At 58.6% G+C, this 13,513-nt stretch overlaps 1 protein-coding gene across 3 annotated transcripts in view; it reads left to right on the plus strand.

Moving 5' to 3' along the window:
* The window catches only part of NEK6 (NIMA related kinase 6), an 84,369-nt gene that overhangs the window by 31,327 nt on the left and 39,529 nt on the right, over window positions 1–13,513 (plus strand). For 2 of the 3 annotated variants that reach the window (XM_004269239.4, XM_049711441.1), the window contains exon 2: window positions 10,628–10,746. In XM_004269239.4, coding sequence (XP_004269287.1) covers window positions 10,657–10,746 — 90 coding nt within the window. In that variant the 5' untranslated portion in view covers window positions 10,628–10,656. Of the gene's footprint in view, window positions 1–2,930; window positions 3,309–10,627; window positions 10,747–13,513 lie in introns of those variants that run through there. The other variant, XM_033427220.2, reaches the window with a different exon arrangement.

A 13,513-nucleotide genomic window follows, 5' to 3' on the forward strand; every position in this document is an offset into this window, starting at 1 on the left:
GCTTTTTTTTTTCTTTCTTTTTTTTTTTTTTTGCAGTATGTGGGCCTCTCACTGTTGTGGCCTCTCCTGTTGCGGAGCACAGGCTCCAGACGCGCAGGCTCAGCGGCCATGGCTCACGGGCCCAGCCGCTCCGCGGCATGTGGGATCTTCCCGGCCCGGGGCACGAACCCGTGTCCCCTGCATCGGCAGGCGGACTCTCAACCACTGCGCCACCAGGGAAGCCCCCAGGGTTAAGCTTTTAAAGGGACAGCAAGAACATTTATGATTCTTAGCGTTGGCTGGCCCCCATGGGGGTGGGTGGGAATGGAGCCCTGTGGGTGAGGGAAGCACCCTTCATCCCTCCCAGGCTGGTTGGACCTCGGCGTTTACTGTCAGTGTTCTGGGTTCTGGGGTGGCGGTGAGGGGTTGGTAGAGCCTACAGGGCAAGTTCCTTTGCCTGACCATGTGGGTATGGGGTGGGTTTAGGAGGCCGGGTCCTAGCCAGGCGCTGCCACTGCTGTGCCCATGGCCCGGGGCCAGTCTCTTGCCCTCCTGCCGCAGTTTCCTGGAGGGTAAAATGGGGGAGCAGGATTGGGCAATCCCAGAGTGGACTGTAATTGCATGCCAAGCCCCCTGGCTTCCGGCACACTTGCGCTCTCTCCAGGACTGACCCCACGGCCACTGCCATCAGATTCCAGTCCCTGGTGAGCAGTGGGCTCCCTGGTGGCAGTGACAAGTCCCTTTCACCACGGAGGTGGCAGCCAGAGCTATTTTTGGAGCAGCTCATGGTGGGGGAGTTCCCTTTTGGCAGTGGCCGGGGACAGGAGTCTTGGGCAGGGGAAGTCCCCTATGGAGACAGGGCTGGCCTCCCCTCCTTCACCAGCCCTGGCACGGGGAGGCCACCCAGATCCCCAGAGGTCCCGGTACCGTGCTCACATCTACTTCAACCCTGAGCCGAGACCTTCCCCAGAGCTTCTCAGGAGCCACTGTGCAAGGTACCGGCCTTTGCCCTGCCTCTGCTGTGGGGAGCCCCTCACCCTTCCCTGCCACCTGGGGCTACAGCCTTTGCCCTTGAGGGTATGCCTAGCAAGTGACAGGGAGGCAGGCCCTGGCGATCTCCGGGGCCTGGGCTCACAGAGCACCTGACCTTGGCTGTACCTCTGCCACCGCTGCCCCCTTGACCACCCACCTGGTGGGAGCTGCCCGTGGGCCAGTGCCATCAGCCTGGCATGACCTTTGTCACTGCTCAGGTTAATGGGGGGAAGTTTCACGCTGGGTGATCCCGGGCTTTGACAGAACTCCCGAGGTGACGAGGGAAACAGGAGAAGGAATTCTTATGTCTCCCGCCTGGGTCTTGGCTACCTGGGCCCCTTCCTGATGTCTGAGCAGTGAGTTCTCCACAGAAGTTTCTCTTGCCAGGAATAGCCACCCTTTCAAACCTTAAAAAGAGAGCAGGAGAGGGAATTAGGGGAGGCCAGGGATTGAAGAACTTGCCCTGTGCAGAGGCCACTGGTGGGATTATGGATGTCCTCCTGGGCCCGGGGCAAGCTCTTTGCAAACCCTGAGCCTCCATCTGCCTGAGGGCTGCTCTGCTGGGCTTCCCCCTTCGGCTGTCGGTTGGCAGGGCAGGAGCCGTGGTCTGAGATAGGATATGGGAGAAGAGGAATTTCTGCTCTCCCCAGGCTTCTCCCTCCTGGCTTCTGGTGTTTACGTACTGGGTCACCCCCCGTCTGCGGCCTGCTGGGGCCACAAGGAGAGTGATTTGGTCTCTGCCCTTGAGGAAATCTCCACTTGAGGGAGAAGAAGACATGTGTGCAGGCAGTGACGGCACAGAGACCAGGTCGGTGGAACCTGGGAGTGACTGACTAGGAGTCCAGGAAGGCTGCCTAGAGCGGGTGCCCTGGGTTGGGCCTGGAAGGAGGATCCAGGTTTGCCGGGAGGCAGTTCATTCCAGGCAAGGGAGGCAGAGCCTGCCAAGGCCTCGAGGAGAGAACGAGTTCCTTTCCCTGGAGGGCAGGGGTCCTTGGGATGGTGGACCTACCTAAGGGGTCTGAGGCTCCTCGCAGAGTGAGACCCCCCAGCTTCCCCCAGCTCCGTAGTGGTCTCCAAGGATGTCCCCAGGTAGATGAGATTAAAACCCAGACTTTGGAGAGAGTCAGATCTGGGTTCTAACACGGGTGCGTGCCGTTTACCAGCGGCAAGGCCTTGGCAAGTCACTTAACTGCTCGGCACCGATCTTTCCTCATCTGTAAGAGGGCAGCGCAGACGTTGTGGAGGAGTGTGCCGAGGTGCTGCATGTCACTCCCTGGTGCAGAGCAAGTGCTCAGCAGATCTTCCTTCACCAGGTCCTGGAGCCAAAGGCCTTCCCGGGTAGAAACCAAATGCCTCATTGCTCCTTGAACTGAGAGACGTTTACAGCTCCTACATTTTTTTCCTTCCAGAATTGGCTTTTATTACCCGAGAAGGAGAAAGTGAAAGGCGATCTGGAGCCGCCTCAGTTGTAGAAAGGCTCAGGGAAGCCCTGCGGTGTGGGTGTGATGTGTTGTGAATTGCCTGGTGGTCTCTCCTGCTCTGAGACCTCGGGGATCCTGAGCGTGGACACAGATGTTTCTTGCTTGGGGCGTCAGGAGGGTGGAGGAGCCCCCCTCCACTGACTGGGAGATTGCAGGCTGCTTGGTACCACCCGACTGCCCCTGGGAGTCCACCCTGCGGGGTCCAGCTGTTTCCTCTTTGTGGATGAGGTAGGGGGCGGGTCTTTCCCAGGATCCCACGAGAAGTGCTGAGCCTGATTACGACCCAGGACCCGGTTCTGACGCAGGAGGGGGACTTTACCCCATGAGAGGTCATAGGTTCCAGGCAGAGGCTGGTGTGTGGAAGGTCCGGGGTGCTGTGTGGTTGGGAAGGGGAGGCCCCCACGTGCAGGGGCCTGGGGCGGGGTAGACTTTAAGGAGGGCAGGCCAGCGCCAGCTGGACGGAGTTTGGGACGCCTTGCTCAGGCGTGTGGGCCTTTTTCTGCGCGGTTTTGGGTGGGGAGAAGCAGGTTGAGATTTGTGTCTTGGTAGGGGGACCCTCCTTTGGTGGGGCTGGAGGTCAGGTCATCAGGCAGGAGGCAACTACAGGGACCCCACAGAGAAGGGGCCAGGCCAGCAGAGGGCAGGGGCTCTGGGTAAGTGGAGACTTGTTTGGGGAAAGAATCAGCAGCGCTGGATGAAGACCAGGTGTGGGCTATGAGGGAGGGCGAGGCGTCCGGAGGAGGAGCCTGGGTTCCTGCCGCGTTCCTGGGCAGACAGGAGACCCCGTCGCTGAGATGAAGACCCAGGGAAGGGCAGGTGAGTCTTCAGTGCCTGGAACTTTTGGTGGTTGGCGTCTGGAGCTCTGGAGGGAGGCCTCAGGCTGGAGAGAGATGGGGGTGGGGGGTGGGTGAGGAGAGGGGAGCTGGAAGAAAAGGATGGGGTAGGGTGCCGGGGAGGTGAGCTGGGTGGGTGCTGCATTGCCCCTCAGCCGCTGACCTCCGGGTTCTGCAGACCCACCCCGTGAGCGGCCCCACTGCCCTGAGGAGGGGGCTCAGGGACCTCTCTGCAAGGCTGCACCGCCCTTCCCGGGGCTGCACAGGGTCCCGTGTCTCAGAGAAGCCAGGCTCCTGCTGGTCGTGGAGCTGCGGAATCTGAGTGGCAAGTGTGGCTTTCGGTGGGGGGGGCGGGTGGTGAGGGCTACCAGGCCCAGTCAGGAAACCAGACACCATCTGTGGCTCATCCCCTACAGCTCCCAAGGCCCCCGTGACTCTGGCCTGAGATCGAGCTGCTTCCTGTCAAGTGATGAATGGGCAACGTCTGCTTATCCCAAGACCAGAAGGGAAGGGGGGCCGGGTGGGGGAAGGACACAGTAGCCAGAGCCACACCTCTGGGCCAGAATTCATTCATTCATTCATTCATTCATTCACTCAGTCCCTCACTGTCCAAGGAGGTGTGGACTACGGGAGTCTGGCAGACGTGGTTTCAAGTGTCAGTTCTGCCTAACGCCTGCTGGGTGACCTTGGGCCCGTTGCTTAACCAGTCTGAACTTTCATTTCCTCCTCTGCACTACGTGGATTATAGCGGCCCCCACCTAGGGTGGCTGTGAGGTGGAACGAGGCGTGCACGGCCCTTGGCGCGTGCCTGGCGCACCCACAGTGTGGGCTCCGCTAGCGATGCGCCGTCATTACAGCCGGTCTGCGTGGGTGGGGCGTTCCTTACTGCCCAGGCCTCGTGTGGGGACACGAAGTCGGTGGCACCCCTTTCTCGTTACTCACAGGCTCCCTGGTCTGAGGAGCAGGTTCAAATGGTAGCTCTCTCCTCTGTGTGGACTGACTTTGGCAAGTCACGTTTTCCCGTGGAGCTTTGGTTTCCTCACCTGCAAAAGGGGGGTGATAGCACCGCTTGGGTCTCTTGGGAGATGTCAGGTTACTCAGCTCAGGGGAGGTGTTGCCGTGGATGCTGGCTGATGCTGCAGCTGGTCCGGCCTTGGCCTCACCAGTGGCCAGCCTGTGAGCTGCCTGGTCTCCCGCTGGGCCTCAGAGCGCCATCTGTGTAGGGGTGTGCTGGGCCGTACTGGTCTGTGGCGCTTCTCCTCTCCCGGCTGGCTGAAGGCCCCCAGCAGCGGGCACCTATCCTAAGCTTCTGTTGCCAGGAGCCTGCTGGACAAGCAGAGATAGCCCCTGGTGCCTGCACCGGCGTTGGGTCACTCATTCCGTGTGTGTAGGAGGGTGTGAAGTCACCAGGATGGTTTCCTCCTTTGGGAAAACAACGTGTGAAGCTGTTCATTGAGCAGGAAGGAGTGCAAAGGGGCCTCTTCCCCAGAGAAACGGCACAGGGTCCGGGTCCAGCCGAAGCTGAGTCTCCAAGGTTGTCTTTGTGATTCTCCCCGTCAGCCTGGGAGCCACGTGGGCCTTTACCAGCCCCACCCAAACCAGGGGCAGTGACGCCCCTACCCCAGTGGACAGACCGAGAGCACGGCTGGGCTCAAAGCCTTGTGGCCTGACCGTACACGCATACATGCACATACAGCATGCAGAAACGGGCAGGCAGACACTGCTGCTTCCACGTCAGGGTTGGGGAGCCAGGTGAGGTGTAGACAGATACTTGCACCCCCACGACCCTATCCACTCAGGCCCCCAAACCTGCCCGAGCTGGGTCTTTGGCCTGAGCCTTCTGGTGTCTTGGGTCGTCTTTTACTGGGAGGGTAAGGCCTCGATGAGCCGCCAGCCTCCACGAAGTGTGGTATTTGGCAGGAGACAAAGGAGGGATGTGACTTTCCCCTAGACGAAGTTTTAGAAATTGGGAAGCAAGCGCCCCAGGTGACAGTCATGGTCAGAAAGGCCTCTTGGGGGCTTCCCTGGTGGCGCAGTGGTTGAGCGTCCGCCTGCTGATGAAGGGGACACGGGTTCGTGCCCCGGTCCGGAAAGATCCCACATGCCGCCGAGTGGCTGGGCCCGTGAGCCATGGCCGCTGAGCCTGCGCGTCCGGAGCCTGTGCTCCGCAGCGGGAGAGGCCACAGCAGGGAGAGGCCCGCGTACCGCAAAAAAAAAAAAAAAAAGAAAAGAAAAGCCTCTCGGCAAGCCTCAGAGCCCAGCCCAGTGTGGGAACCTCTCGCTTCCAGGAAGTGCCTGGATTAAACCCAAGCCCCCACGTCTCCCTGGGACACACCCCACGTTAGTAAGAGGCTTGCCGAAGGCCAGGGCGGGAGGAGCATGTCGGGGGGCTTTGCAAAGGCAGCCCCAGATCTCGTAAGTGACGAGGAGGGTATTTGCTCCAGAGCCATTCCAGAGAGGCCATGCGGTGCGGTAGACAGAATGATCTGGGGGTCCAGCAGCCCCAGCTCTATCTTTTACCAGCTGTGTGACCCTGGGCAAGTCCCTGCCGCTCTCTGAGCCCCAGTTCCCGTGTCTGTCACATGGAGACAATTCCTCCTCCACTGCCCAGGGATGGTCGGTGGTAATGACGCTGGTAACAGCTAAAGCCTCAGAGGGCCCTTCACATGTGCCAGGCTCTGTGCTGAGGAGTTTACATCTGTTAACACATTTAATTCTCAATGACCCTGAAAGGTAGATCTTACTGTTAGCCCCATTTTCCAGATGAGGAAACTGAGACACTGCGTGGTTAAAGGAAGCCGGGCCAGGATTTGAACCCAGGCAAGTCAGGCTCCCAAGCAGACCCGCGGCCTTACCCTGGCACTCATCCTCATCCAGGCCCCGGGTGCCTGGTAGACAGGCACATGTGTGGAACCCAGGCTGGGAAGCACTCTGCCACCCCAGCGCCCGCTCCCGGCAGAAGAAAGGCCCTCTTTGAGGTGGCAGCTCCGTGTGGCCTGGGGCTCCGGGTCTCACATTCCACGGATTTTTGGCCCCTGACTTGGGCTTGGCAGCCTGGGCCCCATTGTTCTGCAACTTGGCAGGAGCCGCAGGGCACAGGCAGCTCCCGGAGGTGCCCAGTGCACGGAGGGGCTTTTCCCGGGCTTTTCCCTGCTCTCCGTGTCTCATCCCTCCGGATCCCTTTGGTCTTTCTGCATCTGAACCCCCTAAGAAGGCGTTTCTGGCAGGAATGTCCAGGGTAAAGGGGTTGGGCTTCTGTTGGGGTGCAGACAAACAGAATGCAAATCTTCTGAAATCCAACACCCTGGAGAGCCTCAAGAGGCCGAGGCTGTCTTGGACCTGGGAGGCGTGTCGGAATCAGAGCTGGGTTCAGATCTGCCCTCTGTATCCTACTCACAACACGACCTTGAGTCTCCCCTCTCTGAGCCTGATTCCCCGTCTGTAAAATGGGTCTGTCAACAGCCCAGGCTAAGTGGAAGAGATCTGGCCACTGGACGCCTCAGAGAACCTTCACTTCCTTCCTCCCTCCTCCTCCCTCTCTCCTCCCCCTTCCTTCCCCCTCTGCCCCCTTGCCCTTTATCTGGCCCTCTCTGGCACTGGGGGGCAGGGTGCGGGGGTGGGCTGTGACTTGCACACTCCTTTCCTGGAGCAAAGGCCCTTCCTCCTCGCGGGGACATGAGGTATAGCCGGTTCTATTAGGTTCCGGACAGAACTGCTCTTAGGCACAGCAGTTTACCCCCGGGGGTTGGCACACCAGGCGTGTGGACAGCAGTGCTGCATCTGCTCGCTGCCATCCCGAAGGGAGAGGGCTCTGGGCCCCCTGTCGGGGGAATGGCTCCTCGTGGCCCACCGGCCCTGGGATCACCCCTACCCACTCAGCACTGCCCCATTCTTGAGTGGAGGGGCCTTGTTCCTTGGGGAGCCCCTGGAAAGGAAGTGATGTATTGCTGGTAACAGCCTGTGAGGGGTGCAGTGCAGGGGTTATGGGCAAAGGTGGCATCACAGGTTTGAGTCCTGGCTTCACCACCTGTGATCCGTGTGATCTGGGCAAATCTCTCAACCTCCCTGTGCCTCAGTTTCCTCATCTGTAAAGTGGAACAGTAACAGAAGCTGTCTCGTGGAGGTGGTGTTAGTGAGATGGTGGTGAGATGGGCTAACAGAGGTGAAATGTATAAAGAAAGGGCCCAGCATAATAAGAACACACAGTTGTTGGCTTACCATCATTATTACTATTATTTCTGATGAGGCCAGAGCCCCTTACTTTGCTCCTAGAGCCCTATGTGAGGAGCAAGGTGAGCTCCTGAGAGCCTGCAGACCGCCTCTGGGTGCAGATGCTAGATCGCCACGTGGGGAATGACATTCGCAAATACCTCCTAGGTCTCTGCCCAGTGTGATTTGCCCAAGGTCCCAGCTGGGGAGTGACAGGGTGGAGATACAAACCCAGGCCCGCTGGCCCTAGGAGGCTGGGTGAGGCGGGACGTTGGAGCCCGAGATGGAGGCACCGTGGTTTCCAGCCCGCGTGGTCTGTGAGCAGGTGGGCAGGTGAGCCAGTCACGTGTGGACCTGGCCTTTGGGCCACACCTGGTGCCTTCTGAGATAAAGACAGAACCTTTTTGCTGAAGACAGTTCTCCTCCAGCCTTCCCCCGGAGGTCTCCCTAAGGGCAGAGGACGGTGAACATGTCACCCCGAGGGGTCTAGGGTTGCAGCCCGAAGCAGCTGCAGGGCCTGCAGGAGTCTCCGGTTTTATCTTAAAATTCATGCGCATTTTACATTTTGTCCCCTCTGTATCCCGTTTATTGCCGCACACATTTCCCTCCTGAGTAACAGCACTGCCTTGGGAAGCTGCTCGTGTTTATCTGTTTATCCTGGGGCTTTTCATACCCAGGTCCTCACTGTGTCACCCGGGGGGTGTGCACTCCAGTGCGGAAGCTCGGGCGCAGATGGTGGGGAGGTGCTGTGGCCCCATCTGCATTGCAGGAAGCCACCTTGGTGGCCCATCTGGAGGAGGAGGGCTTGGCGGAAAGGGCACCAGGCACTGGTGGAGACCCAGGAGTCCAGGCGGGCGCGAGGCCTGGGCTGGGGCAGAGGTGGGAGTATGGGGGTGGGGAGAGGCCTCAGAAGTACAGGCACACCCCTTAACACCCTCCACATGACACCCCTTTGAGATAAGAGCAAAGAGACGACAGCACGAGATCTACCTCTTTATATGTACACGTTAGGACGAAGCACGTAAGATGCCGTGCGTGAGGAGCAAAACCGGCAATTGCACAGGCAGGACACAGCACAGGCCGGGCTGGGTTTGACGGGTTGCTCTCAGCCACCAGGGCCTCCCCGCTAGGCTGAGGCGGGTACCGTCTGCAGCCCGTGCCCCTGCTCCATGTGTCCTTGCTTTCTGCCATCTACTTTGTATGCTAGAGAGCAGTTTTACCCCAAAATGCTGAGGAAAGGGGTGTGAGGGAGGAGCTGGGCCTGCCCTGAGGACACAGAGGAAGGATGGGTGCTGGACGCCAGCGTGCAGATTCTAGAGAGGCTCGGAGTGCCTTCAAGGGCAGAGGCGGGGAGGCCGAAGGTGCAGCTCGGCAGGCAGTTCAGGGCTTGGTGGCCACACTCCGACAGGTGTCGTAGACATCTCTAAGCCCGGGAGGGCTGGCCCATCAGCTACCAGACAGAGCTACAGTGGGGAGGAAGGAAGTGTGATCTGTGACCAGATCTCAGTGGCCCTGACCGTAACAGCCCCATCGGTGTGGGTTCCTTTCCCACTGCCCAGATCACCCGGTTCACGCAGCAGGACCTGCCAACCCACTGGACCAGGCGACGCCTATCAGCTTGGGCTTTGGCTGGTGGGGATGGCTGGGGGTGCAGGTGACCGGGTGACTTACAGGTGGCGAGAGGCAGAGTCTGTCTGGAGAGAAAGACGATGTCCTGGGTTGGGTTCTCCAGAAGCAGACCCTGAGACGAGACTGTATGGGGGAAACCACGAGGGAGTGGGGGAGGCAGACAAGCAGGGTGTGATCTCAGACCAAATCACTACCCCACTCGGGTCTCTGGAGTGACTTACCCCCAGAGCGTCCTGACCGGAGGCAGGGAACTGGCTTGCACACTCGCCCCCTGGGTCATTGATTCCTAGGGACTCCAGCGCTCCAGAGGGTATAGACGAAGCTGCTCTGATAGCCTGGCCAGCCCTTCGGGGTTCTGTTTGGGGAGGGTCAAGTGAGAGGTGCCTGTGGGAATGCCAGGGCGGGGTCTGGTGGAAGGAACAGCAGCCTGATTAGGGGGCCCTCGCCACATGCCCGCCCTGCACCCCATGTCTTCCAGGCATCCTGGGGGAACCCAGGCCTGGCCCTGGACACCGAGGTTTAGGTGTTGTAGAAATGCTTGTGGGTGAACGGAGGGCTTTCCTCCCGAGGAGGAACGCTTTCCCTCTTGCGTCCAGGAGCACCGTGAGCCATACAGCGTCTTCTGTGCGCCTGACCCTGGGTCCTGCCCTGGAGGTGCTTGTCTGCTGGGGAGGCCAGCAGAGGCTGCCTGTGGCACCAGCAGTGGAAGCGATCTTGGGGGTGGTACTGAGATGGCCTTTAGCTCAGGCCTGGGCACATGGTGGGCAATTAATCAGGACAGCTACTGCGGTTACTATGGCCACTGGCGAGTGGCATCCTTGACTCTCCTGGGGGCCTCCGATGTGGCAGCCCAAGCCCTGGAGGTTGAGGGGGCTGTTCCCTGTGCAGAGGTCTCTGCCCCTGCCTGGAGGTTTGTGCAGGACTTGAGTAGGACCCGTGGCCTTGGCCTTCCCAGTGTCGGGTGCGCCAGGTCCCAGCAAGGACGGGCATGTGGGGTCCTTCCTGCAGCTGCTACTTGCAGTCTGACTCAGGGTCTCTCTCTTCTGGCCACTAGGCTGCCAGCCTGGGTTTGTACGGGGGTGAGGCCCAGAGGACAGTAACGGGGCAAGAACAGGCTTTGGAGTCCGACACGTGTGGCATTGAATCTGGCGCCTCCCTTGCTGGGTGGTGGGGGCACCTTTAGACTTTTCCCTGCACAGAATCTGTGTTCCCCTCTATCCAACGGGGATAGCCCTAGCAACCTAGTCGGGACAGCGTGATGGAGGGAGGTGTGTCACATGGGCCGTCGAGCTAGTTCTGCCACTTCCAAGCCGCATAACCAAGGACAAGTTACCTAACAGCTTGGCACCTCAGCCTGCGCATCTGTAAAATGGGACAAGTGAAATTACTTCCTCGATCCGAGGGCCATCGAGAAGAGAAAGTGCACAGGCCTGTGTGTAAGAAAGCCCTTCTTTTCTGTTGCAGCCCGTGTCCTCGTGAGGCTGGCATGCAGGATGGCAGGACAGCCTAGCCACCTGCCCCATGGAGGGAGCCCGAACAACCTCTGCCACACCCCGGGGCCCGCGCACCCTCCCGACCCACAGGTAAGTCCTCCTCCTTCATCTGCAGTGCACTGGAGAGTCTTGGAGGAACACAGATCCCTGAGGCTGCTTTGTCCCGGCCACGGAAGGATGCCCCTTGGCAGCCCGCAGGCACCTTGAATGCTTCCAGTGATGGGAGCAGAGTCACTACCTGACCATTCTGCCCTCCATCCCAGTCAGCCACACGCACAGATGCCTCTCTGTCCCACACTCTGGGCTGGGATGCCAGGCCCTGGTCCTGTCCCCGGGGTTTCCGTGTGAATGGGACAGCGTTATCTCAGAGGGGTCAGCACTGCTTAGAAGGACAGACGTAGAGGGAGTCGTGGAGGCCCCAAGGAGAGTGAGGGGCGCAGGCGAGCGGACGGGGTGCGCTTCCTGGCTGAGCTGGTCTGCCTCCTTTCCGGTCTCAGCTGTGTCTGGGCCTCTTTAGCCGCTTTGTCTAGGACCCACGGAGCTTCGGGGACGCTGCTTTCCTTACACCGGCCCCACCCTCTCAGCCAGGCAGCTTCTGGGGTTGTGAGCTGCTCGCACACCCCATGCCTTTGCACATGCCATTCCCTGGGCCTGGGGTGCCCTCCTTGACACCTCCAGGCCTCAGTCCAAATGCCGCTGCTTCTGGGGAGCCTTCTTGTTCCACGGCACTCCCGTCTCTGTGCCGTCTCCACACCTGCGCACAGGCACTAGGTCATGGCCGTGATCGCATCCGCTGGGGCACTGGCGCCTGGGTCTGCCTCCCTTCCTGGACAGAAGCCTCTGGGGTGGGGCTTCGCCTGCCAAGTTCATGAACTGCAGATTCATGGAGTGCACCACCCAGGACACCGCCGTGTGTGAACAGACCCAGGTCTGCTCTTAGGGAGCACACAGCCTCACAGGAGAGAAAGACAAGAAAGAAAGCAGAAGAAACTGGGGGTCAGTGGAACTCCAGCAAGGAACGTGGTCTGAACTAGGGGACCAGAGAGGCCTCCTGGAGGAAGTGGCTTGCAAAGAACTAGAGGGGACAGAGAGCTTGGCTGGGCAGATTGGCCAGGGCCAGGTGCTGTAGCATCCTGTGGGCAGCCTGGAATGATGAAAAGTAATTGTCCAGAGTTGGCTCGTGTCCCAGGCCTGTGAGACCTAAGTCAGGAGGAGACTCAGGGTCAGCCACCTTCCTGAGCCATGGAAGGGATTGTCACAGCTTCTGACTGCCTAGTCCTGTTGGAGGACTTCAGGTGGACTGGTGTTTGACCTGCTTGGGCAGGGTTGCCATGTACAGTTGTATAGGTTCTACACTGCCCAAAGGTGCCTGGCCAAGGAGGCAGGTGAGTCTGAAATCCTTCTCCTGCGCCTGAGCTGTCATCAAACTGTGCTTCCTGGTGTGACGCTGCATCAGCCCAAGGGAAGGGGCACATCTATAGATTCACACAGAGGTGACACGTTAAGTAGGAGAAAACGTGTATGTGCATGCACACACGCACAGGGCGTCCAAAGGCATCTGTGCTATTCATCCTCCCCATTCCAGTTACTGGCTGGGATGCAGGGGCCCATTTCCTAGGTGGAATTTGGGGAGAAAGCTGGGAAGCCCATAGACACTGCTGGTCCAGGGTCCACCAGAACACCTCCCCGATGGCTGGGGGCAGTGGGGCTTCCTCGGGTAATGTAGCAATTTGTCATATTAAGTCATTCACTAACAATTGAGTCCCCCTTGATTAATCTCCCAGAATTAGCCAGTTGCATTTTGAGCAATTAGGGTTAATTACAGCCTCATTTGGCAGAGCAGAGAGTCCCATAATTATGTCACAAACAAGGCGAGGAGGTGGTGGGCTCCCGTGGCAGTGGCATCTTCTGGGTGTCTCCTCGCACATGTTGGAGTGGGTAATGACATAGTTAAGTGTAATTAGATACGATTACTCAGCGTTGGCTAGCGGCTGGCGGGAAAGATGCCCCTGGTTCGCCAGCATCTGGCCGGGTCTGCAGAACTGGGGCACAGCCGCATTGACGCTGGGGCTGCTGCAGGTCAGGGCTGGAATGAAAACAGTCAGGCGCTTTCTCTCTCCTCGTCTCATAGAGCACTGGTATTTAAACACTGTCTGGGGAGAGATCACGGCTGGAATCTTGCCTGTTTTCAGGACATAGAAACACCTCAAAGTGACGGCACAGGCATTTTCCTTTACGGCAGGAGGCACTGCTGTTTCCCTGAAATCACCCTGAGAGAAAAAAGCCGGGCTGCATGGTGGCAAAATGCTGTGCTCTGGACCAGGCTGGGTTTGGTTCCCAGTTCCATCCCTCACCAGCCAGGTGACATTGGGTAAATGACCTCTCTGAGCCTCAATTTCCTCTTCTGTATAATGGGGCCATGAAGAAAGTGAGATGGTATATTTTAAACACCCAACATGGTACCTAGCGTTGTTGGGGTTAAGGAACTGGTATGTCATTGATCTTATTCTTATATTTTAAAAATCATTTTGGTTTTCACAGCTAAAGAGCCCAGGGCTGGAAATACCCCCAGTGTAGAAAGAACAATTTAGCGAATACTCAAACTCTGGCTTTTGTTAACCTTCTGTGTCCAAGGCTAGTGGTTTGTTCATTTCAAGGAACTTTCTAGCTCTGGGTGCTGTCAGCCTATGAAAATATGTTTGCTGAACTGGGTTGAATCATATGTGAAATTCATATATACTTGGGAAAGCTGAACGTGCTTGGTTTTATTGAGGTTTCTAATGAATGAATGAGTGGAGTTGAGAAGAAGAGCTTAAAATGCCCCCATGGTTTATGGTTTTACCAATTTGCTTCAGAG

Source organism: Orcinus orca, chromosome 6 (assembly GCF_937001465.1).
Source record: "Orcinus orca chromosome 6, mOrcOrc1.1, whole genome shotgun sequence".
NCBI lineage: Eukaryota > Metazoa > Chordata > Mammalia > Artiodactyla > Delphinidae > Orcinus > Orcinus orca.